We start from the raw sequence: 24235 nt of genomic DNA, 5'->3' as shown, positions 1-24235 counted from the left end.
CTTGCCCGTCTACATAGTAATGGTCTAGTTAGGTTTATTTTTGTTAGGTACGCGACACGCCTATCATGATTTCTAGTTGGTAAAGTGGCCAAACAATTCGTTTACTTAAGGTACGTACGAGTTACGAAACCTTGCCTTCAGAAGTATGTTTAGGAATGAAACGAGAACTTAGTAGCATGTATAGAGAAGACTGGGAATAATTGTTTGGTTATACATTGTGAATTCCGAATGATGTGCACTATTTTACTTGGCAAATATTATTTATGTATTAACTTTTCAAGGTGCAATTAGAGGCAAAGGTATGTAAGTATGTGGAATGATTTATTTATTACTCATTCATGATTATTGAAATAGGATGAGTAAAGGAAGAATTCAAGTCTTATAAGACGAGGTTAGGGTTTAGGGGTGACCTATGCACTCAAGGTGTTTATACACCGAGGTAGTTAAAGGAATGAATAATAAATGTTGTTTGTCACTAATAAATCAAGAAATGAAATTGGAAACTTGTTTTACTTGATTGAATTGATATTGGATTGATTGTATTGTTTGCATATGAGTCATCACCAAGTCTAAATCTATAAATCACGTAAAGTGCAAGATGGATGAACAATAAAACTCTAGATTGGTGCACTTCTGGAGTAATGACAATCAGGGGTTGGGGTACATGGGGTATTAGTCGTGTACTTTTCTCGAGGCCGTCTGATCTACGAGTCTCTTATTTCAAATATTTTTCAAAACTAGGAGTTAGGTGAGATCTCATACTAACTACGGTCACGGAGTAAAGCCCGTGGTCGTTGGATGTTTATTGATGTTTCCGAAAGGAGGCATGGGGTTTTATTTATTGATGTTCCAAATGGAGCATGGGTTGGACAACCTTGTTTATTGCTTAATCCAATGAATAATATGAAACGAGTTAAATACTATTAATTAGTGAAATCCTAGTACATTGATAGTTGAGTCGTGTGTTGAGTCTATAATTTAATGATGCATGATGTCTGATTATAATTAGTAGCATGTTAGGGATTTCTAATTTTATTTCGCAGCTTGTATGTACTCAGCTTTGCTGATTGCGTGCTTTTGTGTGTGTCTTTCTTTGGTCATGGCCTTCGCCTTTCAATGACCTTGTGACGATCCAATTTTTACTCTTGTAATTTTGGGGAGCAGATTAACCACATATTCTTACACATGCAGCATTCGCATCAAGGTTGTGGGGTTTTGAGTGGAGTGTTGGTTATTTTGCACAATTTATTTTGCTACTACCTTTGAATTTATTTTTAAACTCGGTTTTAATTTTGTTCTACTTCTTTTAGTTTGAATTTATTTAAACTCTAGTTTTATTTACTTACTATTTTAATGGGTTTTGAATAAGGGCCATAATGGTTCCAACTTGTAATACTTAATATAGTTTTATCCGTTGGTTTTGAAACTTATTTATATAACTGATTTAGTTTCCGCTGCTAATTTCTGATATAGCCTTAACGTTTGAACACGTGGCGGTAGCACGCCAGTAATTCTCTTGGATTTTGTTCAGGTTATTCACAAGTTTAAATAGAGAATTATTGGGGTGTTACACTTAAAACCCTAAGGGATACATCTCGGGGTCATATAATTCCGTTTGAAACCATATTTGATCATTATATGTTGTCATAAACATCCGTGGTAGGCTTGAATTTAAGAAATCACTACATGAACGGGTAAAATGCCCGTTTAAGGACATATTGGATGGTTCCACCGACCCAATTTTACCCCCGAAGGATATTAGGGTCCACGGTAAACATCTCGGCAATTTTTATTTCTTGGCGAAAAAAGGTCAAAAAATTACAAAATTGAAGGCTATAATCCACGCTTTTTAAGGAAAATTTAAGGTTTCGAGGCCCGTTGGCGAAAAACCTTAAAACCCTAAGGGATACATCTCGGGGTCATATAAATCCGTTTGAAACCATATATGATCATTATATGTTGTCATAAACGTCCGTGGTAGGCTTGAGTTTACGAAATCACTACGAGTTTTTAACGGGTAAATTGCCCGTTTAAGGCGAACATATTAGACGGTTCCACCGACCCAATTTGACTCCCGAATGATATTAAGGACCATGGTAAACATATCGACAATTTTTATTTTCGGGCGAAAAAAGGTCAAAAAATTACAAACTAGACGGCTTTTTAAGGAAAATTTGTGGTTTCGGGGCCCGGTGGCGAAAAACCTTGAAACCCTAAGGGATACATCTTGGGGTTATATAATGTCTTTTGAAACCATATATAATCATTATATATTGTCATAAACGTTTGAGATAGGCTTGAGTTTATGAAATCCCTACAAGTTGTGAACGGGTAAAATGCTCGTTTAAGGGCATATTGGACGGTTCCACCGACCTAATTTGACTCCCGAAGGATATTAGGGTCCACAGTAAACATCTCGGCAGTTTTTATTTCTTGGCGAAAATAGGTCAAAAAATTACAAAATTGAAGGCTAAAATCCACGCTTTTTAAGGAAAATTTGAGGTTTCTGGGCCCGTTGGCGAAAAACTTTGAAACCTTAAGGGATACATCTCGGGGTTATATAATGCCATTTGAAACCATATATGATCATTATATGTTGTCATAAGAGTCCGAGGTAGGCTTGAATTTACGAAATCACTACAAGTTATGAACGGGCAAAATGACCGTTAAAGGGCATATTGGATGGTTACACCGACCCAATTTAACTCCCGAAGGATATTAGGGACCATGGTAAACATCTCGGCAATTTTTATTTTCGGGCGAAAAGAGGTCAAAAAATTACTAAATTGATGACTATAATCCACGCTTTTTGAGGAAATTTTGAGGTTGCGGGGCCCGGTGGCGAAAAGCCTTGAGACCCTAAGGGATGCATCTCGGGGTCATATAATTCCATTTGAAATAACATATGATCATTATATTTTGTCATAAACGTCCCGAGATGTTTACCATGGTTTCTAACACCCTCCGAGAGTTTAATTGCGTGGGTGAAACCATCTGATATGCCTTTAAATGGTCATTTTATCCGTTTTCGTACATGTCTCTTGTATTGGCTATAAGCTCTCACGGGGCCTTTAAGTTGCCGGATAATGGTCATATATATATGGGTCCACACAATATTATATGATCCCGGGATTCATCTCATAGTGTTCCGTGAAATTCCAACACCAGCTCCCGACACCTCCTAAATTGCTCCGATTTCGTGTATTATAGTAGAGTTGTCGATTCGGGTATTCAAGTCGGATTTGGGTTGGGTCAAATCATGTCTCGGGTTAAATTAGGATCTGGTTATGTCAGGTCAATCTAGCCTCATATCAGTTCAAGTTCAGGTCGGGTCAATTTCAGTTGAGTTTATTCTGGGTCGTTCACCTTTTCGGATATACGTCGGGTTCAATTTGAGCCAAATTCAGATCGAATTCAATTTCAGGTTCGGGTTGTGTGTGAATCAGGTTTGAGTAGGTTAATAGATGGTACATTCGGGTTCGAGTTAGTGTTAGTTGGGTTTTGGTTCAAGTTCAATTCTAATAAATATCGATGTGCTCAAGTTGAACCTATATAATTACGCCTTCCATAATTTGATCAGCTTTATTAAGATTTATTAAACCTAGACATGAGTAATAGAGAACAAAAGGTATACAAGCTGAATCGGATTGTGGGTTTACAGATTTGTACCGGTACAAAAGTTGAACAAAAGGCATATTAATTTTATTAAACCTTCCAGGACTCAGGTACAGGTTCTAATTGGGTCGAGTACTAGTTCAAGATCAGATTGTTGTTGGGTCGGATTAAATCGGTTGACGGTTACTCTCCAGTCGGGAGCAAGTTCGGGTCAAACAGTATTGGATCAAATCAGTTGTCGGTTAACATATGGTCAAGTTTAGGTTGGGTTACAGGTCACTAGTTTCACCCCATTGTCCACGTACAGGTTAGGTTCAGATCGTTGTCAGTTCAGGTCAAGTTCTCGGGTCGGAGCAGTTTTTGACAGCTCTAGTTATAACTCACAAATGTTAATTAAATAATAAAGTGACAAATTAAGACAACAAATACTTCATGGTAAATCAATGTGGAATAATTGTCTACTTGATAGCATAGTAATAATGAAAAGTCACAAATTCCAAGTGATGTAATGGTCCAAATTTTTATATGCAGTGTCATGTCATCATCCATGAGGTGCCATGTCATAATTTCAAAATGACATAAGAATGGCACATGTCTTTAACATATTGTCCCTTTCAATTTTAATGACATTAATCATATTATAGATAGATATATAGATATCTCCTTTTTCTTCGAATATTGTAGTTCCAGACCATGTCAGAGCTTAATGAAGTTTTCACCCTTAAACGAGTGATAGTATAAATGCTAAAATTAAGTCCTAATAAGATGGAATGGGGAAGCACTCTATGGAAGATGATTCTAATCACCAATTTTCTAAATTAAATCAATGTATACACAAGGACAATGTTGCTGATGCCTTGTTGCCTTAGCAAAAAGCAGGCATTGTAGATCAAGATATAAAGATAGTGCAACAAAGGAGATGAAAGTGGAGTAAGCAGGCAGCATTTTTCCACTTTCAATGCTGGATGTAGTCAATGATTACTGATGAGAGAATAAATGATTCACAGAAGAAATCGAGCACTATGTAATCTATCACAGTAACCACACACCTAATGAGAATTTATGGCAGGGAAGATACAAGGATATATTGTTTTCCATCTATATAGCAATCGTAGCAGCTAAGTAGGCATTTTAAGATGAACTCTTTCCTAGATTAATACACTATATACATCACTTGAAAACAGAAGGGTTGGCTGATGCAGTACTCACTTGGACTTCAAGTAGTTCAAGACGTCGCTCTAGTGTGTCAAGCTTCTCATTCAGTGCTGATAGTTTACCCTTTGTTGTAGCCTCTGAAAAAATAAATCATGTGAAAACTAGTCAAACCAGTTCAATTGAACTCATCAGGCCATAATCAGGTATACTATACACCAGAAAAAATAATCTCAACTAAGGTTCCTCTTCTAGGCTTTAGAAGCATGAGGAATTGAACTTCATGCAGAGGAAACTGCCAGAACTAGTAGAAAATAGAAAAAGGTTTATGAGGCCTGAATCATCAAGATTAGATCAAGTACTTCGTATATGCATCTCTTGTCATAAAATATTACTTGTAACTATCAGAACAACAAGAACTTTCTTTAGCCAATATATTACCTCATGTAAAGCTATATAATAGAAGTTGCCAAGACAAAGGGCAAAGGATGTTTTGTGAAGAGAACAAAGGCATGTATTAAACTCATATAGCAAAACCACCAAGTATTCACCATTCATGGACATGAATCCAGATCTATGCATACACAACTAATTTACAGTTTTGAAACTCATTCCATTTAGCCACGAAGATATGTAAATACCACCCAGACTGTTATCATCACTAATTTCCTCATTGCGGATAGGAATTGCTTAGTTTAAAATGTCTTCATAAAAACCACTCGTGAAATGAATATTGACATGCACATAGCGCGTAAGGTTCTTAGAATCTAAAAAAACTACCTCTGCAATCACGAAGACTCAAATATAATTAGCCTTGGAACATGGATGAACAAATTTCCATAAGATCCTATATAAGGAATCTCAACTCATATATTCTCTCCCTCACATTTCCAACTACTATCCCCCCACCCCTCTATATATTGGTTTCTATCAATAGAATCAAAACTCTTCCTTTGTTACATATTAGCACCTTTACTCTTCTTGCTCAGCATTATCACCTTGCTTTGAAACTTCGGGATAGTATTCCTATGGACTATGGTGTGATCAATCGCTGGGAGCTAAGGCAAACAAACCTCGAAACAAGAACAACATCGATCCAAACAACCTAAGATAACGAGATTGTTCATACTAAAACTAATAAAATCAAGGAGTTTTATTCATCACAACAAAGTCCTACCTCCTCAAATAATGCATAGAAAGAAAATTCCAACACAATAGCATACGAAACGACAAACTACTCGTACAAATCCAGTTTCAGACATCAGTTAGGAGAAATAGCTAATTAGGCAACAGAATAGTATTCAGACATTTTTCCAAATACAAATTCTTCAATTTAAAATACCCAACATTAATTACAAAATTAATTAAAAAAAATTATATATATTAAAAAAATAACAAGATCAATCAATGGGAAAACAAAGAAATTATATATTAGAAAAATAACAAGATCAAATCAATGGGAAAACAAAGAAATTACCAAATTGGACAAGAAAATCGAAAAGACGGTGAATGTTTAGGGAAATATGAGAAATGAATTCTCGATTTTCCCAATCAGCTTGCACTGCAATTCCTACATTCACTGCGTTTGTGATTCCTCCAGCCTTCGCCATATTTTTCCCCAATTAAAAGCTCAATTTGAAATTAAACTGCTTGAAATCATCAATGGGAAACCCTAATTTTCTCAGTGATCTATGACTGTAAACAATTACTGAAGGTTATCAAAATGAAGCGCAGATAATGAAGAATCAAAGGAGAAGATGGTACCTTTTGAATTGATTGATGAATTGCGGAGTGGAGACGAGCTAACATAGAGAAAGTTGGTTGCTTCCAAAAGTTGACTGGTTTTCTTTGCATTTCTTTGAAGGGAAGGTTTTTTACTTTTATTTCTCATCTCCAATCAGTTCATTTCAGTTCAGCTCTAATTTCTTTCTCTCATAGAATATTCATTTAAGTTCAGCTGTATCCAGTTCAGTTGTTAGCCGCTTTTTTGTTAAGAATTGATTGCACGATTTTTCAGAAACTTTTGGAGAATCCCGTTATTTTTGTCAGCTTCCGTTATTTTGATAAGCTGACGTCAGGCCGTACAATGCGGTTGGGGACACCAAAAACGCGCTGATATTTATATAAGTTATTATTTGTTATGTAAAATAAAATGAATAAAAACTATCCCCATTAATTTTAAATTTATTATTATATTTTTATTAATTAAAAAAAAAATTGAACACCAAATTTCTATATTTAATTCTTCTCAATCTTACAATTTATAGTAATTCAGGGCATCGTCCGGGCCAATAATTAGCTTTCAATTATAACCCCTACTCTTTTAAAGGATTTTTCTCTTCAACTTATTTGAAATCCTTTTAAAATACTACCTCCATTCCATTATTTCATGCCTATTATAAAAAAAAACACAGTAATTAAGGAAAATGGTGGAGGTTGGAAAATATTCTATTAGAAAAATAAAAAGTAGAGAATATTTTATGAGAATAATAAAAGTAGATAATATTGGATAAAAAAGATAAAGAGTAAGTAATGATTTTTTTGGAGTGAAGTATAAGAGTGGGTACTAAACTTTGATAAAAGTTGCAAATAAGGTACTCAACTTTCAGAAGTGGCAAATTGAGTACTAAACTTTGGGAGAGTACCAATCGGAGGGAATACTCCGGCGAGCTACCTGTTGTATCCGGTTTCAACCGGTTTTGCTATTTTTTTTTTAAATTTCGAAAAACAAAGCAATGATCACAGTCATTGGTAAATGTGCGAAGATGCTTTCTCTTGTATAAGGCTGAGCAACTTGTGGCGGGAAACTTTTGTTCATGAAGCTTCTTTGGCAAGCTTCCCAAGATTACCCCTAACTCCTTATTTCAGACAACCTTTTGTCTCCCTTTTCCCTATAAAAGCAAGTAGAAAGGAGGGGGGACCTTCAGCATTTACACCATTAAAAAAACTCCAAAAGAAGAAAGTTGCAGCTGTTAGGATCGAATGTCGTCTTGGCTAGCCGTTGATCTCGCTGAACAACAAGACGGGAAAATTGCAAAAAGGAACTCAGGAGAAGGTATATTCTCATTCTTTGTCTTTTTGTTCTTGAATTTGGTACTTCTTGGTTGTGTTGTTGCTCCTAGAAGTGGATGTTTGTCTTTTTCGTATGAATAACATATGTTTTTTGTTGCTTATTTTGTTGTAAAGTGTTTGACTTAGCTTAAACAAAGATTTGAATACTGATTATAGTGTTGAATTTGTTATTAAAAAATGGAGAAAGTAAGGTTCGTGGGTTGTATGTTGAAGAGAGGCTTAGTTTAAGTACACCTCACTAACTTTTGGTAAAAAAAGTGTTGCACTTTAGGTATGGACGCCCTCGCTGATGCCCACCCTCTCTTCAGCCAGCAGGATCTGTTGGTGACTCACATCTTCAGCCGCCTGCTGTGGGAGGACCAGGACAGTGTAGAGAAGACCTGCAAGAAGTGGCGGGTCTGGTGGTGCCTTCGTCACATGGCTTTCAGCTACCCCTTCCATGGCCCTAGGGCTTCTATTCAGGAGTGGATCCTCCACGACGTCCTGTTCAATGATGGGCGCGACCTCCATGCGTGGGTTAACAAGGACATGACCGTCTACTTTGACGGGTTCCCACTCTTGTTCAAGGAGGAGTAGTTGCAAGAGGGCGGGGGTGTCTTAGGTGCAGCATGTTAAGGCTTTTTTTTGGGGATGCTGCTAGTTTAAGCTTAAGTTGATGTCTTTTTTTTTTTTTAATCTGATGTAAGAAAAATTAACTCTGTTCTGATGTAGTTGTTTTAGGTGTTTCTGTCATGGCATATGTGTAGGTTTTTGTGGATGATGTAGGTTTTTATGACAAGTTAGAAGTTGTTGCTTGTCACTATGCCATGACAGAGTAGTAGTGCTAATAGTAGGCTGTAGTTGAGCCTACCTTTTGTATGGATGCAATGGACATATTTTATGAAATGAATGAATTTAGTAAATATCTATGAACTTGTGTCAATATTTGCAGCCTTACTTTGTTAATTTATGATATAGCCACATATATATATGGACATGGATACATATACTCTACTGACATATGAACACAATGAACTGATGAACAATATGTCCATGTTTGTATAACAGAACAAATGCATTTGAAACCTTGCATAATAGTTCATCATGGTGGGGAATGGGTTCAAGATGAGGGTCAACTTATATACAATGGGGGAAGAGTCAACACCTTTGATGACATACCAGAAGATGTTGACTCTGTGTATGTGAAACAAGTTATTGACAGTCTAGGGTATAAAGATATAGTTAAGCTGCATTTCTTGGATCCCAAAAAGGATTTTCAATCTGGTATAAGGTTTCTGGGGTTTGATAATAGGTGTTGTGACCCCTTTCTTTCACTATTGTTGGAGTTTAGGGTAATTGAAGTATATACAGAATATGAAGATGCACATGTACCTCCACACATAGGTTTTGGAGTAGGTGGACATAGCTCCTTTGTTGAACTTCTTAATAGTGGTGTGCCTAGGAGTACTGATCCATTCATAGACTATGATACTGAGGGGTCAGATGAGGATGATGCAGAGATTGTGATTGCTAGAACAAAATTGAATGAAGAGAAACAGAAAGAGAAATCATATGAGGATGAATTAGTGATGCTGAGAAAGCTAGCAGATTTAAAGGGAGCAGATCCTTCAAGATATGCATCTGATTCTGAGAGAGATAGTGGGACTGAAAGCCCTTATGAGTCATCTAATGAGGATGACTGTGGGTACTTGGTTCAACCTGAGGGTAACAGACACAACACTGTAAAAGGAGGGTCTGAAGGGAGTTCTAGCAAGTTTTTTGTTGGTCAGTCATTTGAGAATTCAGTTACATTCAAGAAAGCTATTACTGACTACTGTATTCAGATTGGGAGAGACATCCATTTCAGCAGGAATGACAAAAATAGGGTTTGTGGACATTGCAAGAGCAAGGACAAAGGTTGTCCTTGGAGGATATGGGCATCTTGGGAGAAAGGGAAAAGAAATTTCATGGTTAAGACACATGTTGGTGACCATACTTGTGGTAGGGCACCAACAAGCAAGAGAGTCACAGCTGAGTGGGTAGCTAGGTTTTTTTAAACCAAATTCAAAGTTAACCCATACATGAAGGTGCATGATATCATAGAGATTGTTTGGCTTGAAAAGGGGTTGAAAGTTAGTAGGTACTTAGCTTTTAGAGCTAGAAAATTGGGACAGAAACTCATTGTTGTTGAGTATGAGGACCAATTTGGTTTGCTTCCTAGATATGCAGCTGAAATTTTGAGAAGTAACAGGGCAAATACAGTAAAACTGAAATTGAATGCCAATGTGTTTGAAAGAATGTACCTGTGTTTTGAAGCTCTTAAAAAGGGATTCCTTGATGGGTGTAGGAGGATCATTTCCTTGGATGGATGCTTTTTGAAGGGTCCTTTTGGTGGTCAGCTATTAGTTGATGTAGGGAGGGATGGGAACAACCAAATGTTCCCAATAGCATGGGCAGTGGTGGAGGTTGAGAGTACAGATTCTTAGACTTGGTTTTTAGAGCTTTTAGGATCTGATTTAGTTACTCATGGTGGGGCAGGGTACACATTTATGTCAGACCAACAGAAGGGTCTGCTTGCTGCTGTTGCAAACACATTCCCTGAAGCTGAAACTAGGGTGTGTGCAAGACATGTATACTGTAATTTCAGATCAGTCTTTGGTGGGGGGTTGGAATTCAGAAAGCAGTTTTGGAAGATAGAAAAAAGTACAACTGAGAATGAATTCAATGCAAACATCGAGTTAATGAGAGCTATTTTAGAAGATGCTGCTGATGATCTCATGAACAGAAACTACAAAAAATGGTGCAGGGCATTTTACACCCCACTCTCATGTTGTAACAGTGTTGATAACAACATGAGTGAGGTGTTTAATGCTTACATTCTCAACTCAAGGCATAAACCAATAATCACCATGCTGGAAGACATAAGAGAAGGTGTAATGGAGAGGCTTCATAAAAAAAAGGGATCAGATTGCCAACAAGGAAATGGTTTTATGCCCTAGGATCCAACAAAAGTTGGAAAGATGCAAGGTATGGGCAAGGGGTTGGAATGCATACTAGGATGGTGGGTTTTGTTATGGGGTCAGAGAAGGAGCTACTCAAGACAAATTTATTGTGAACCTTGCTCAAGGAACTTGCAGTTACAGAGCTTGGCAAATTAGTGGAATCCCCTGCAAACATGTTGTAGTAGCAGTTTGGAACAAGGCAGACCATCCTGAGCCATATGTGAATGAATATTTCACAAAATCTACTTACCTAAAGGCATATCAGCACTTGTTAGAGCCTTTAAATGGACCTCAGGAATGGCCATTATCTAATGACCTTGTTCTGCCACCTAAGCTGAAGAAAATTAATCACAGGACAAAAATGCAGGCAGTAGAAGTAACTGCAGCAAGGAAGCTCAAGAGGAAGGGAAGTGTAATCACTTGCAGACTTTGTGGTGTCTAAGGCCATAATGCAAGGGCCTGCAAAAATGTTGCTACAGAGCACAGAAGCAACAGCAACACCAGAAACACTAACAACTCAACTACTGCAACAACAGCAGCTCATGAAAATCAACTACCCATGCATATGAGAGGAGTGGGGGTCTACACTTACCCAAATGGGTTTTAGAGAGTTGCAATAATAAGAAATTAGCAATTTTGAGTTTTATTGTCATTAATATTGCAGAAAAATGTTAACCTTTGTTTTTTTTACTTAGATGCAAGGTATTTTAAACCAGCAAAATCTTGTTCCTACACCAACAACACAACATGTTCAAAGGGCATTTTACTCTGACTATGATGGGGAGCAGACTGTGTATTCTTGCAGTCAAGAATACCCCCCTTCATCACAACAAAGCTAGCATGATCCAACAACTATAACATCACAAGCACTGCAGGTGGGTTAATAGAACAAGTTTTATTCATTTCCTTTGCCAAATAGCATCAGCTGAGTACATTTAGAACTTTTACAGGACCTAGCAAAGAAGAGAAGAACAAGCAAGAACAACTAAGGTAACATACTACCTAGAAGTGCTTACATTTTAATTTTTTATTTGCCTTACATAAAAGTAAATCCCCAATGCTACAGCAACTGCAAATACCCATATTTGCCAACTCAAATTCAATCTAACACCCCTTTTGAATTTCATCAAGGTGTTTTTTGCCTTCAACTTCCTTGCATATTGATTAGCTTCACAAAGCTACTTCCTCATGTCCACCATCTTATGTTTCAATCTTTCCTTCTCCTCCATCAACCCCAATATAACTTCAGGCTGCCAATCAGTTGGTGCTTCAACATCTGTCCACTTGAAGAACTTACACCCTCTTCTTTCAGTGTCTGCATCATAATCTGGACATGCAAGAAATCTTCTTCCAGGGTTGTCCTTTGTCCAAGCCCTTGTCCTAGACACAAGCAAACCACAGTGACACCTCCTTGAGCTTGAGCTTAAACCTGAACTTAATCTTGACATGGTGACTGATTTCCCTTGTTCCTAATATTTGCAAATTCACCCAGCAACAACTATATTTTTTGGTTTAGAAGCTGTGAACAAACTAATGCTCAGAAGCACTCTTAAATACTATTAGGCCTTTGCTCTTTCATTTGTAACGACTACATTTTTTGAAAGACGGTTACATATCTCATTTTGTTGGTTTGAATATGTACTCTGACAATTATTCAACTTCACAGGCTTCAAGGGAATGGGAAAAAAAATTTATTTGCATTAATTAGCTGTTCATTACCGGCTATAACAAGTTACTTAGGTTGAGTACAAAGTTTAGTACTCTATCTGCAACAAATGAAAGTTGAGTACCCAATCTGCAACTTTTGCCAAAGTTGAGTACCCACTCTTATACTTCACTCGATTTTTTTGATATATGTATTTTGTATGAGAAAGCTAAAAAGTAAGTAATAATTATGTGCTGTTTTTAGAAATAGGCACAACATTTTCGGACACCCAAAGAGTAATACAGACACGAAATAATGGGAGTATGGGACAGATAGATTATAAAGGTAGTGGGGTTGGTAAAAAGTAATAAAAGGAAAGATAAATCTAAAGGTAATAAAAAATAATATTTATTAATTTCCATTCGGGGACAGAAATGAATTAAATACTACTCCCTCCGTTTTTAAATATTTCCTTTTTTTGCTTTTAAAATATTTAATTCATTTCTCACACATAGTGGACCCAACATAATGCGCTCTCTCTCCTCCTATTCTTCCACTACTTTTGCTTTTTACAATTTTTTATTTTCTCAACTACCCCACTACTTCCATATTTTATTACTTTCTCCAATTTTTCCTAAAACTCCGCGCATGGAGAAGTGGAAAAATATTAAAAAACGGAGGGAGTACTATAACTTTAAATGACTACAATTTACAAATTTTCGTTAAGATAATAGGCTGATTTTTTTAACCTTGGCGAAGAGAGGAGTATCTAAATCTGTAAAACCCCCCAAAAAATACCCCTTGAGAGGAGCTCGAAAGAATGGGTTGCACCATACTCAGATTACAACTTCCAATTTACAGCATAATTCTTCCTTTTTCATCTGCCAAACTTCATTCTTTCTCTTCAATTTCAAACTTCCACACTCTAAAACCCTCAAAAACCGCTCAAAATCTCACCTTCAAATCTACCCTCTCCGATTCCAAGACTAGTAAGCAAAATTCATCACTTGGGTACTTTTTAAACTTAATTAATTTTTAAAGGGCGATTTTATTTTAATGTTTTTGTTGCTGAATTAGGTGGTGCGCAAGTGGTGGAAGATGAAGCAGATGTTGATGTTGTTGAGGGTTTAACAATGACCCAATTTTGTGATAAAATGATTGATTTGTTCATAAATGAGAAACCTAGGTCTAAAGATTGGAAGAAGTACTTGTCTTTTAGGGAAGAATGGAAGAAATACAGGGATAGATTCTACAGCCAATGTCGAACCCGAGCTGATATGGAGACTGATCCTGTTTTGAAGAGGAGACTCAGCTCTTTGGGTAGGAAAGTTAAGAAGGTAACCACTTTTTATTTCTTTCTCGGTTGATTCGGATTGTTATTCTATCTAATCTCGTATATATAAGTGTCTTTTAAGGTTATGCTCGAGTTATTGGTTATTGTATTGGTACTGAAAACAAATTAATGGTACTACATTGGTATTTTGAACTGATAAGTGATGCAGAGTAGCTTATTGATTTTATAAGTGACTGATAGTATGGAATTAAATTGTTAATTAAGTGGGTTAAAGTAGTAATTTCTAGAGGTTGAACGTTTGAACCCGTGGCCTAAACTCAATTATGGAAAAGAGTGGAAAGAAAATGAAGTTCTTGTAACTTGTAATTGATAAAAATTATCAGTAATCATGGATTTTATAGATGCAAAAGTTGTTTAGCCTCTTTAGATGTATAAAATCCCATTACATGTAAACCAAATGAGTAGGACACATGAATGACTTGATGTTGATATTAGCTAAATTTTATCTCTTTACTTTATATTATATATAGGTTTTAATCTTATCGAGAATGAGCATTGCAGATTGATGATGAAATCGAAAGATATACTGATCTTTTGAAGGAGATAGAAGATAATCCTACGGATGTTAATGCAATTGTTGCTAAGCGGCGTAGAGACTTCAACGGGGAGTTCTTTCGCCACCTCACATTTCTTCAACAGACTTATGACAGTTTGGAGGACCGTGATGGTAATGAAACGATAATTCATTTTTTATAGCAGACAATATGTACTTGGGAGTGAAATGTGTTTGTTTCATACTTTTAATAGCATTGTGGATGCTTGGTTCCAGGTTTCAAGATTGGTTTTTCGACCTGGCTAATAGAAGAAATGAAATGCTTATGACCCCAATTACTTGATATATTAATTTTATGATTTAAATTCTTAAACATGATATTTCCTTCTTTGAAACTTTTCTTTTGGACCTTGGATATAATCATATATGTCATAGATGTGGCATTGATGGAGCTAAGTCGTTTTAGCAGAGACTAGAGAGTATGTCAATTATGTGACTTGCGGTAATCTGGTTATACTGTATCATTGTATAGAAATCTTTTACTAATGTTACTATTGATTCTCACTATATTGAAATGAGACCGCCTGTATGTAGATTGCCTCAATCAATACCTAGTTCTTCAGGGTATTCTGTATACCTAGGCCCCGTTTGGTAGGGTGTAAAACGTTTTTAGATGAAAATAATTTTTCATGGAAAACCTTTTACATTGGAAAATTCATTTTTATGAAGGTTTTTCATTGTTTGGTTGCATGTAAAATGATTTTCCATTTTAAGCATTTTTCATTGTTTAGTTGAACTGAAAATGAATTACTTCACTTGCGAGGGAAAATGTTTTCCCTCCACTTGTGATGGAAAATGTTGTCCTTCTAAATTGGGGGGAAAATGTTTTCAATAAGGTGGAAAATGATTTTCCACCCCAAATTTTACATTTTAATGTTTTACACCAAACCAAACAATGTAAAATGGGAAAGCACTTTTAAGTGAAAATGTTTTACACCCTACCAAACGGAGCCCTAGTGTCCGCGTCATTTGTTATGGCTCTGTGCTCTTGGTCAAGTATGCTGTACAGCTAACCGGAATCTGTAACTGAGTTCTTCAGGGTTTCTATCAATACATTGATCAGAATATTTGTTAAAGATAGACAAGCTGACAGTATGACTAGTATAATTTATTTGTAACAGGTACAAGAGTTTGCTGTCTGACACTTGTTTTTCATACTTGTTGAGCAGCTGTTGCTAGGCTTGCTGCCAGGTGTTTGACTGCAGTTTCTGCTTATGATAACACATTAGAAATTGTGGATACATTTGATACTGCTCAAGCTAAATTTGATGACATCCTGAATTCCCCATCAATTGATATTGCCTGTGAGAAGATAAAAAGTTTTGCCAAGGGAAAGCAACTCGACTCTTCATTGATATTATTGATAAACAGTGCATGGGCTAAAGCAAAAGAGTCCACAACCATGAAGAATGAGGTATTTTCCTTCTTTCCCTTGCACCAATGAGTGATATGGTAATTCGAAGAATGAAGTAGTTGATTTGTGCAACAATTTTAGTTTTGAAATTTGATTATCTACAGGTCAAAGAGATTATGTATCGCATTTACAAAACAACAAAAAGCAGTATGAGAAGCATAACACCAAAAGAAATAACACTACTCAAACACTTGCTTAACATAACAGACCCTGAAGAGAGATTTTCAGCTTTGGCCACGTCTTTCTCCCCTGGAAGTGAACATGAAGCCAAGGATCCTAATGGTCTTTACACGTAAGTCCGATATATGTAGTAGTATTTGGACTTGAGACTGAAATTATTGTTATGTGGAGTACTGTTATTGTTGGATTTAATATATACTTCCTCCGTTTTCTTTTACTTGCAACACAGCCTTGTGGCACGTGTTTTGAGGTCAGATTTATGTAATGTAAACGAACATATTTTTCACTATAATTTTTACAAATGATACTTAACCCTATTCTAATTTTCGTGTAAAAATTATATTGATAAAATCGCTTGTTTACCCTCACTTATCATCTCCTAAAACTGCGTGCTTAAAAGGTGTGTTGCAAGTAAAAGAAAACGGAGGAAGTAATACTTACTATTTGTTTTTCTGCTGTGCTGAATGGAGCAGGACACCAAAAGAACTCCATAAGTGGATAAAGATCATGCTTGATGCATACCATCTAAGTCAAGAAGAGACCGAAATTAGGGAAGCTAAACAAATTAATGAACCAGTGGTTATCCAAAGGCTTTTCATTCTCAAGGAGACAATAGAGGAAGAGTACTTGGAGCGCCAAGTTAATACAGGTGCAGAAGCTAACAAGTCAGAGGAGGAATTCTGAAAATTTTGACATATTATCATTATTCATTGCAAGCATTGCATTGTACATAACATCACAGATAGTATGAACTTATAAAGTGTATCATGCTACATGTATTTGTTGTTGTTGTTTTACAAATTATGATTATTGATTGTATATTGTTGTACATCTCAATGATATCTCAACAAAGAACATATAGAAGAGAGAGAAGAAATGTAACCATTTGGAAGATATGTAGACTTCAAAGGCTGTCATAAAATTCGATTTGCATGCTCATCCTGTCATGCGACATCAAATGTAATTGTTAGAAAGAATGAAGAGAAGGTTTTTAAGCCAAGAACACTCACAAATTTGGCTCAATGTTGCGCACCTAATCGGGCATGCTTGCTCGGTCCTTTAAAATGAGCTGCATTTTGATTCTTTTACAAACTTAACTCGTGAAGATGAGCATTAAAAAACAGGAGTACCAAATTAACTCGTGAGGGATTCTGATTCGACAGTTTATTCTCTTTACTTCAAAAAAATCGAGGCATTTGGTATCTTGACACTTGGAAACCAAATCACATTCCCGCTAAATTAGTCAATAAAGAACCTTAATGAAGTACTTCGTACAACTATTGAGTCATATTACATAATTACCCTCAACACAAACATCCCAACACTTATCAAGGCAAGGGTATTACAGTAAAATGGCAGCACACAAAATAGAAGGAACTGGGTTGATGTGGCCTTCTCTGGAAAAACAACACAAATACAGTCTCTAGAACATCCTACTACTCTGTATCATAAAACTTTCTGGAATCATCATAATTCCATAAACCCTTCTTCTTCTTCTTCTTTCTCTCCCCTCTCACTCAATCAATCTAAAACCCTCATTTCCCCTGAATTCAGAATTTCAACTTCAGTCAATCAAAGCTCAAAAAGTCGCTAAAATGGCAGCTTCTGTGCTTCTACGATCAGCTCTTCGCCGCCGTGATTCTCTCTCCTCTATTGCTGCTCATCGTTCGGTACATTTCGTCATCTTTTCTTGCTTTTTATTTTCATTTTAAGCGTTTTTAGTAATCATTGTTGGGTGATTTGGTGTTGGTAGGATGATCATGCAAATGGGTGTACATTTTTTTTTTCTTCAAATTTCCCATATAATTTTATTTGAAAAAATAATAGAGAATTTTGGGTTAAATAATTGCCGTTCTCTGTATTTTTGCTTAGTGTTTTTGTTGTGACTTGTGAGTATACTTGAAAAAGACTCCTTTTGTGGTTTTTAATTGAGGTGATGGTTAAGGAATGCCCGGTTCATAAGGGTACGTTCATAATTGGGACATCTTTGGAGATGTTTTAGAAGTTTGATAGACATTGTCACATGGTATTAGGGGGCGTTTGGTTTGGGGGCGTTTGGTTTGCAGAGTGGTATAGTTTTGGAATCAGGAATAGTATTAAGGTAATTTCGGGTTGGAAATTATACTTAATACCATGTGTTTGGTTTAATTTTGAAATGGAATATCATCCCCTTAATTTCATGTATTTGATACCTAAAGGAATGGAATGAGCCAAATCCACCTCTCCCCAAGGTTTCTAAAACCCATACCTCATGGGTTTGAGGTACGGGTTTAAAAATCATATTTTCGACAACCAAACATATGGTATGGGTTTTGGTCATTCTAAACTCATACCTTATGCCTATAATCTACGAACCAAACCCCTCCTTAGAGGGGTAAGAGGGTGCAGAAAACAAAGTGATGAGCATAATGCTGGACAAAACAAGCTTGGTGATTTATATTCATGTCTGTAATACTATACCCTTGTGGGTTATTAGTGCATTGCCTGTACTTTAGATTGGGCAAGAGTGGAAGACACCCTTGAAACAAAATTTATTGGAAATGGGAATGGACTTTCATTTGTGCCATTCTGTAATTCATTAAATCGTGGACGGAATCAGGGTTTTATACATTGATAGAGTTGACTTGTCAATAATTGACCCAATCTGGAACTAATAGGTTTTGAACAAGCTTTTGTGGCAGGAAACCTGATTTTATCCGAACCCGTACAACATGGAAAAATGGATGATCAATTGATCATATTAGTTTACTGGCCAGACCTATAAGTTTTCTACGTAGTATGATATATTCTCTTGTCATTTTAATTAATTGTTGTTTTTTGACTGAACTTTTATTGTTTGAAGGTATTCTTTATCTTGGATTCTAGGAATGTAGTGTTTAGATCATATGTTGGTTTGGGGTCTGAAGGACTCTGAATCTGTGAAAGTGTAGGGTGCATGAAATTTATGACAATGCAAATCTTACTATTTTAATAATGAGCAAATGACTATTGAAGATGACTCATTTCTTGGAACTTCTTATCTATATTTAATGTTTTGAGTCTTTTGACTACATGAAAAATTGTTTGTGGTGTGCTTAGTGTTACATCATTTGCTGTCTCCTGTCAACTGCAATGAGAAAGGTAAATTAATTCATGAAAGTAGTACACATTGACCTAATTTACAAAAAAAAGTTTGTTAATTGCATTAGCGTATCCAATTGTGTTCTGTACTCGTGAATTAACAGTGGGCTTGATGTCATAGGTTGTTAAATGTGATTCTGATCTTGCTATGTTTATGATGCTTCCTAAGGATAAATACTTGTTTTTTATGCTATATGACTAGGATGGATTTCAATGGTTGCAACTTACTGTTATCCCTATTAATCTTTGCAGTTCACTAGCAATTTGAGTCCATCATGGTTTTCCCCATCTTTGATCAGTAGGTGTACGAGTTTGACTAGGCCATTCAGGTATGTACTCGTTCTTCCCTAAAAAATAGCTAAAAACTTTGAGCTTTTCCGTTAGTGCATGTTTGTGACATTAATATGTTATTGTGCAGCTCAAAACCTGCTAGTGATGAAATTATTGGCATTGATTTGGGTACCACTAATTCATGTGTAGCAGTCATGGAGGGAAAGGTTGGTCTTCTGTTTCCCCTTCTTGCTTATTGGTTCAGCTTTTGTTCAGTTAGGCTTGCTATCTGCTTATAACTTGCTAATATCGAACTTCTTATGCAGAATGCTAAGGTGATAGAGAATTCTGAAGGAGGTCGAACAACACCATCAGTCGTTGCCTTCAGTCCTAAGGGGGATTTACTGGTGGGAACCCCTGCAAAAAGACAAGCTGTGACAAATCCACAAAATACCTTTTTTGGAATTAAGCGTATGATTGGAAGGCGTTTTGATGATCCTCAAACACAGAAAGAGAGCAAGATGGTTCCTTTTAAAATAGTTAAAGCCCCAAATGGAGATGCATGGGTTGAAACCACTACTGGACAACAGTATTCACCTAGCCAGATTGGAGCATTTGTCTTGACTAAGATGAAGGAAACCGCAGAGTCTTATCTGGGGAAGAACATCTCTAAAGCTGTAATAACAGTTCCTGCCTACTTTAATGATGCTCAGAGGCAAGCAACAAAAGATGCTGGAAGGATTGCAGGTCTTGATGTCCAACGAATTATTAATGAACCCACTGCTGCTGCACTTGCGTATGGTTTGAATAACAAGGAAGGTCTCATTGCAGTTTTTGACCTTGGTGGTGGAACTTTTGATATTTCTATTTTAGAGATATCTAATGGCGTTTTTGAGGTATAATGTTCATTTGCATCTGGCTTTGTTGCTTGTTTTCCCTCTAGACTAGTTGGCTCTATGTGTTTTATTTTTCTCTCATCAGGTAAAAGCAACCAATGGCGATACCTTCTTGGGAGGAGAAGATTTTGACAATGCCTTGGTGGAATATCTGGTGAGTGAGTTCAAAAAATCTGATGGCATTGATCTCTCACAAGACCGATTAGCTTTACAAAGGCTTCGGGAAGCTGCTGAAAAGGCGAAGATAGAATTATCATCTACCACTCAAACAGACATAAGCTTGCCCTTCATTAGTGCTGATGTATCTGGTGCAAAACATTTTAACATGACATTAACGAGGTCAAGGTTTGAAAGTCTAGTGGAAAATTTGATTATTAGGACTAGAGACCCATGCAAGAGTTGTTTAAAGGATGCTGGAATATCAGCTAAAGATCTGGATGAAGTCCTTTTGGTGGGAGGAATGACTCGTGTTCCGAAAGTACAAGGACTTGTTAGTGAAATTTTTGGAAAGAGCCCTAGTAAGGGTGTCAATCCCGACGAAGCAGTTGCAGTTGGTGCAGCAATTCAAGGCGGTATTCTTCGAGGAGATGTCAAAGAGTTACTTCTATTGGATGTAACTCCACTTTCTCTTGGTATTGAAACCCTGGGTGGTGTTTTTACAAGACTCATCAATAGAAACACTACCGTTCCTACAAAGAAGTCTCAGGTAAGTTCAGCGTTTCCTCAATTTTCCGTTAAGCTTTGCTTAAATAAGCTGGAAGGAAAACACATGATCTTTTGGGGCCCATGTGCTGATGAATACATGTTTAATTTTTTGTTTCTCTTTGTTGTGTTGCTTTTTTTTTTTACCAAAACATGATAGATAGGATTTTTTCCCCCTTCTAAATTGATCATGTTTATTAAAGCAAATTCATATTCTGTACATTGTAATAAAAAGAGTGTTAAATAATTTGCGGCTTTGGGCCCTTGTTGAAGGTATGCGTTCATCACCAAGATGCTGTCTTTTTTAATGACAGTCATGTAGTACAAAATAAGACTGTAAAAACCATGGAAATATTGATTAGGGTTTATTCTGTTCACCTTATTTTCACTTATTTCAGGTCTAATAAGTTCAGTTAAATTCAAGTTACCCAAGTTTAAATTACAACTAAAATAAGTTTTAATAAGGTCTAATAAGTTCAATATGTGTTTAACTAAGTTCAGTTAAATTCAAGTTACCCAAGTTCAAATTACAACTAAAATAAGTTTTAGTAAGGTGATTTGAAGTCTCTTAAAGAGTCAGAGGCACACCTCGGCTTTTTTTTCCGAGGTGATCACTCGTTTGCACTTGGTACCTCAGGTTTGCTTTTGTGTTATCCTCTGAGTTCTATAGAAGTGTAAAAGTAAGGAATTTGGGAATGCAAATAATCTTTCATCATTCTTGCTTGTCTTTGGGAAATGTTTTTCCATAATCCTATCAATTAAGGATCGTTCCTCCTTTAGTTCGGAAACATGTCTGTTTTAGTGTGAGCAGACTTCTGGAATGATTACCAACCTTGTGAAATGTGTGTCATGCTGGCAGGTGTTCTCAACAGCAGCAGATAATCAAACACAGGTAGGAGTCAAAGTCTATCAGGGTGAGCGTGAAATGGCGTCAGACAACAAGCTCTTGGGCGAGTTTGAACTACAGGGAATCCCACCGGCACCAAGGGGTGTTCCACAAATCGAAGTGACATTTGACATTGATGCTAATGGCATAGTCACAGTCTCTGCTAAAGACAAGTCAACTGGCAAAGAACAGCAAATCACCATCAGGTCATCCGGGGGATTGTCAGAGGCTGAGATTCAGAAAATGGTTCAGGAAGCAGAGTTGCATGCTCAGAAGGATCAGCAAAGAAAGACTCTCATTGAGGTCAGGAACAACGCAGATTCCACAATTTATAGTATTGAGAAGAGTGTGTCAGAGTACAAGGATAAGGTCCCCTCGGATGTTGTTAAGGAGATAGAATCTGCTGTGGCGGATCTTAGGGAAGCTGTGCAAAAAGATGATGCTGATTTGATCAAGTCCAAGATTGATGCAGCTAATGCAGTAGTTTCTAAGATCGGACAACATATGTCTGGTGGTGGTGGTGCTGATGGGGGTTCTTCTGGCGGAGGGGATCAGACTCCTGAAGCAGAATACGAGGAGGTAAAGAAGTGAGCCTTTTAGTGTGCTGGTGGTAGAAACCTTTTGTAGTTCATCGTTCAGCGATTGAGTGATGTATGTCCCTCTGTCAGTCTGTCCCTGGCAGGTTTTTGTAATTATTTTACGGAGTTTTTAGTTAGAAACTCTTGAATAGAGATTGCGGATGCAATCTTTCACTGCTGTTAACCCATCAATGAGGAGCAAAAAATAACAGTAGAGATTTGAAATCTGTAATCTGCATTTCTTTTGTTGCAATTCTTTCATGTTGTAGGGTTATAGTGATCACCTCATCAGGGATTCAGGGTGAGAGTAATGGTATCAATGTATCATCATAGGCAAAATCAGTACTACTTTCTATTTTGCAATTCCTAGCTTCGCTCGTGCACATTTTTTTCAATTGCAACTCAAAGTTGAGTATTTAAATTTAGTAACTTTCTTTTGGGGAATCTAAGTTTAGACGTCAAGTTTTTGGTATTCTTTACAAAAAAAATACTCTCTCCTAAGAAAACTTCAATGAGTGTCACTATTGAATAAATAATCTAAGTGTATTAGTATTATCAGATAATAAAAATTCAGATCAGACCTTATTAAAATCAGACCAAATCTCCTTGTTTCAGGTGAAGAGAACAAGTCCTAAGTCTATTAGTATTATCTCTTTAAGCATGTATTTTTTTAAAAAAAAAATATTAGGTGATGTCTTTGTAGTCATGTAAAATGAGTCATTTCAAAGTATGGTAATACAACTCATACAGTCGTACTACTTTCCTTTGATGACGAGTACAATAAACCGTTGAACTTAATTTTGGAGCATGATAACAAATGCCTTCGCAAGCTAATTGCCTTCGCAAGCTAATTACAACATATACGCTCATATAACATAACTTTTTTTTTTTTATGATCCACTCGGTCTCTTTGTCATATGCATGTGCAATTGTGCATGCTGATGTATATTCTTGGAAATCTTATATCTCATATTTATAGGTTAGACACTTTGAGAGGGGGTGAGGGGGGAGGGTAAGGAATTCCCACCCTCAAAGTGCCTCTAATGGGGATTGAACCCCCAACTTCAAGGTTGAAAAGTACAATTTTTTTCACTAGATCAAGCTAATCTTTTCCACTAGACCAAGCTTAGCTTGGTGTGATCTTAAGACATGAACAGAGTACAAAGTTATATTGTGAACTTCATAAGTTCATGTATTTTGACACCAATATATTACTCGCTCCATTGTTATTAATAATATATTATTTTTTTCTTCTTGTATGTAGTCTAAAGGTATGTTCTATTCAGCTCCAATCAACTCCGTTCAGTTCAGTTTTTAATTTCTTTATCTCATAAACAATTCATTTCAGCTCTATTCAGTTCAACCCCAATCAGTTCAGTTGTTTTCAGATAAATCGGAATAGGCTCTAAGTATAATTTTTTTTCGTCTTAATGACTATAGTCACATAACTCACGTTACTTGCACATGATAATAAGATAGCTGAAATAAGATATAGTTCATGATTAGGCCTTATATTATGAAGTAGCAATTCCAATCCTAAATGTAAGTAGAGATACTGTAAAATTTGAAAAAATATAGATTGAAATGTGGGCCGAATTTATTTAATGTAGGTGAAAAGCTGTGACGTGTTTAGAACACTGTCTTAGAAGCAAAATTCGCCCCGACTATGGTGCAATCGGAGATGGCGTTGCCCCCCAAGATTTAACACAGCGATCCCTCTTAATGTGCACTCAAAAAGAGAGATTAGGAACTCACAATATGCTCAGAACGATTTTAGAGGAAAACTGGAAAAGCAGAGAGAAAGGAGAAAGTATTTT

The 24235-nt window shown here is 36.5% G+C and overlaps 4 protein-coding genes across 5 annotated transcripts; 3 read left to right on the top strand and 1 right to left on the bottom strand.

Annotated features, from left to right (window-relative positions):
• Positions 1 to 4424: 4424 nt before the first annotated feature.
• Positions 4425 to 6643, bottom strand: LOC145602403 (protein BRICK 1-like). 2 transcript variants are annotated; one of them, XM_081658595.1, is made up of 3 exons: positions 6532 to 6643; positions 6245 to 6413; positions 4425 to 4907 (listed from the first exon to the last, which is right to left on the bottom strand). In XM_081658595.1, exons 2-3 carry the CDS (start codon positions 6375 to 6377, stop codon positions 4786 to 4788), a joined length of 255 nt encoding a protein of 84 aa, XP_081514721.1. In that variant the 5' UTR covers positions 6378 to 6413; positions 6532 to 6643; the 3' UTR covers positions 4425 to 4785. The 2 variants fall into 2 exon arrangements, with proteins under 2 accessions (XP_081514721.1, XP_081514722.1); XM_081658596.1 differs by having other exon boundaries at positions 6245 to 6462; positions 6532 to 6624.
• Positions 6644 to 10367: 3724 nt separating this feature from the next.
• Positions 10368 to 11262, top strand: LOC145600866 (uncharacterized). The gene is made up of 2 exons (XM_081656721.1): positions 10368 to 10803; positions 10946 to 11262. The coding sequence occupies exons 1-2, from the start codon at positions 10368 to 10370 to the stop codon at positions 11260 to 11262; spliced, it is 753 nt and encodes a 250-aa protein (XP_081512847.1).
• A 1983-nt stretch (positions 11263 to 13245) lies between these two features.
• On the top strand, positions 13246 to 16783 carry LOC145601970 (uncharacterized protein At4g37920-like). The gene is made up of 6 exons (XM_081658069.1): positions 13246 to 13454; positions 13543 to 13802; positions 14321 to 14486; positions 15542 to 15786; positions 15891 to 16078; positions 16440 to 16783. Exons 1-6 carry the CDS (start codon positions 13286 to 13288, stop codon positions 16648 to 16650), a joined length of 1239 nt encoding a protein of 412 aa, XP_081514195.1. The 5' UTR covers positions 13246 to 13285; the 3' UTR covers positions 16651 to 16783.
• A 630-nt stretch (positions 16784 to 17413) lies between these two features.
• On the top strand, positions 17414 to 22608 carry LOC145602220 (heat shock 70 kDa protein, mitochondrial-like). Its single transcript, XM_081658392.1, has 6 exons — positions 17414 to 17636; positions 19339 to 19415; positions 19505 to 19583; positions 19683 to 20252; positions 20338 to 20958; positions 21814 to 22608. The coding sequence occupies exons 1-6, from the start codon at positions 17562 to 17564 to the stop codon at positions 22429 to 22431; spliced, it is 2040 nt and encodes a 679-aa protein (XP_081514518.1). The 5' UTR covers positions 17414 to 17561; the 3' UTR covers positions 22432 to 22608.
• Positions 22609 to 24235: the final 1627 nt, after the last annotated feature.

This window comes from Chenopodium album, chromosome 21 (genome assembly GCF_948465745.1).
Source record: "Chenopodium album chromosome 21, dcCheAlbu1.1, whole genome shotgun sequence".
Lineage (NCBI taxonomy): Eukaryota > Viridiplantae > Streptophyta > Magnoliopsida > Caryophyllales > Amaranthaceae > Chenopodium > Chenopodium album.
Note: the sequence above shows the minus strand (reverse complement) of the source record. Positions and strands in the feature narration are given on the sequence as shown.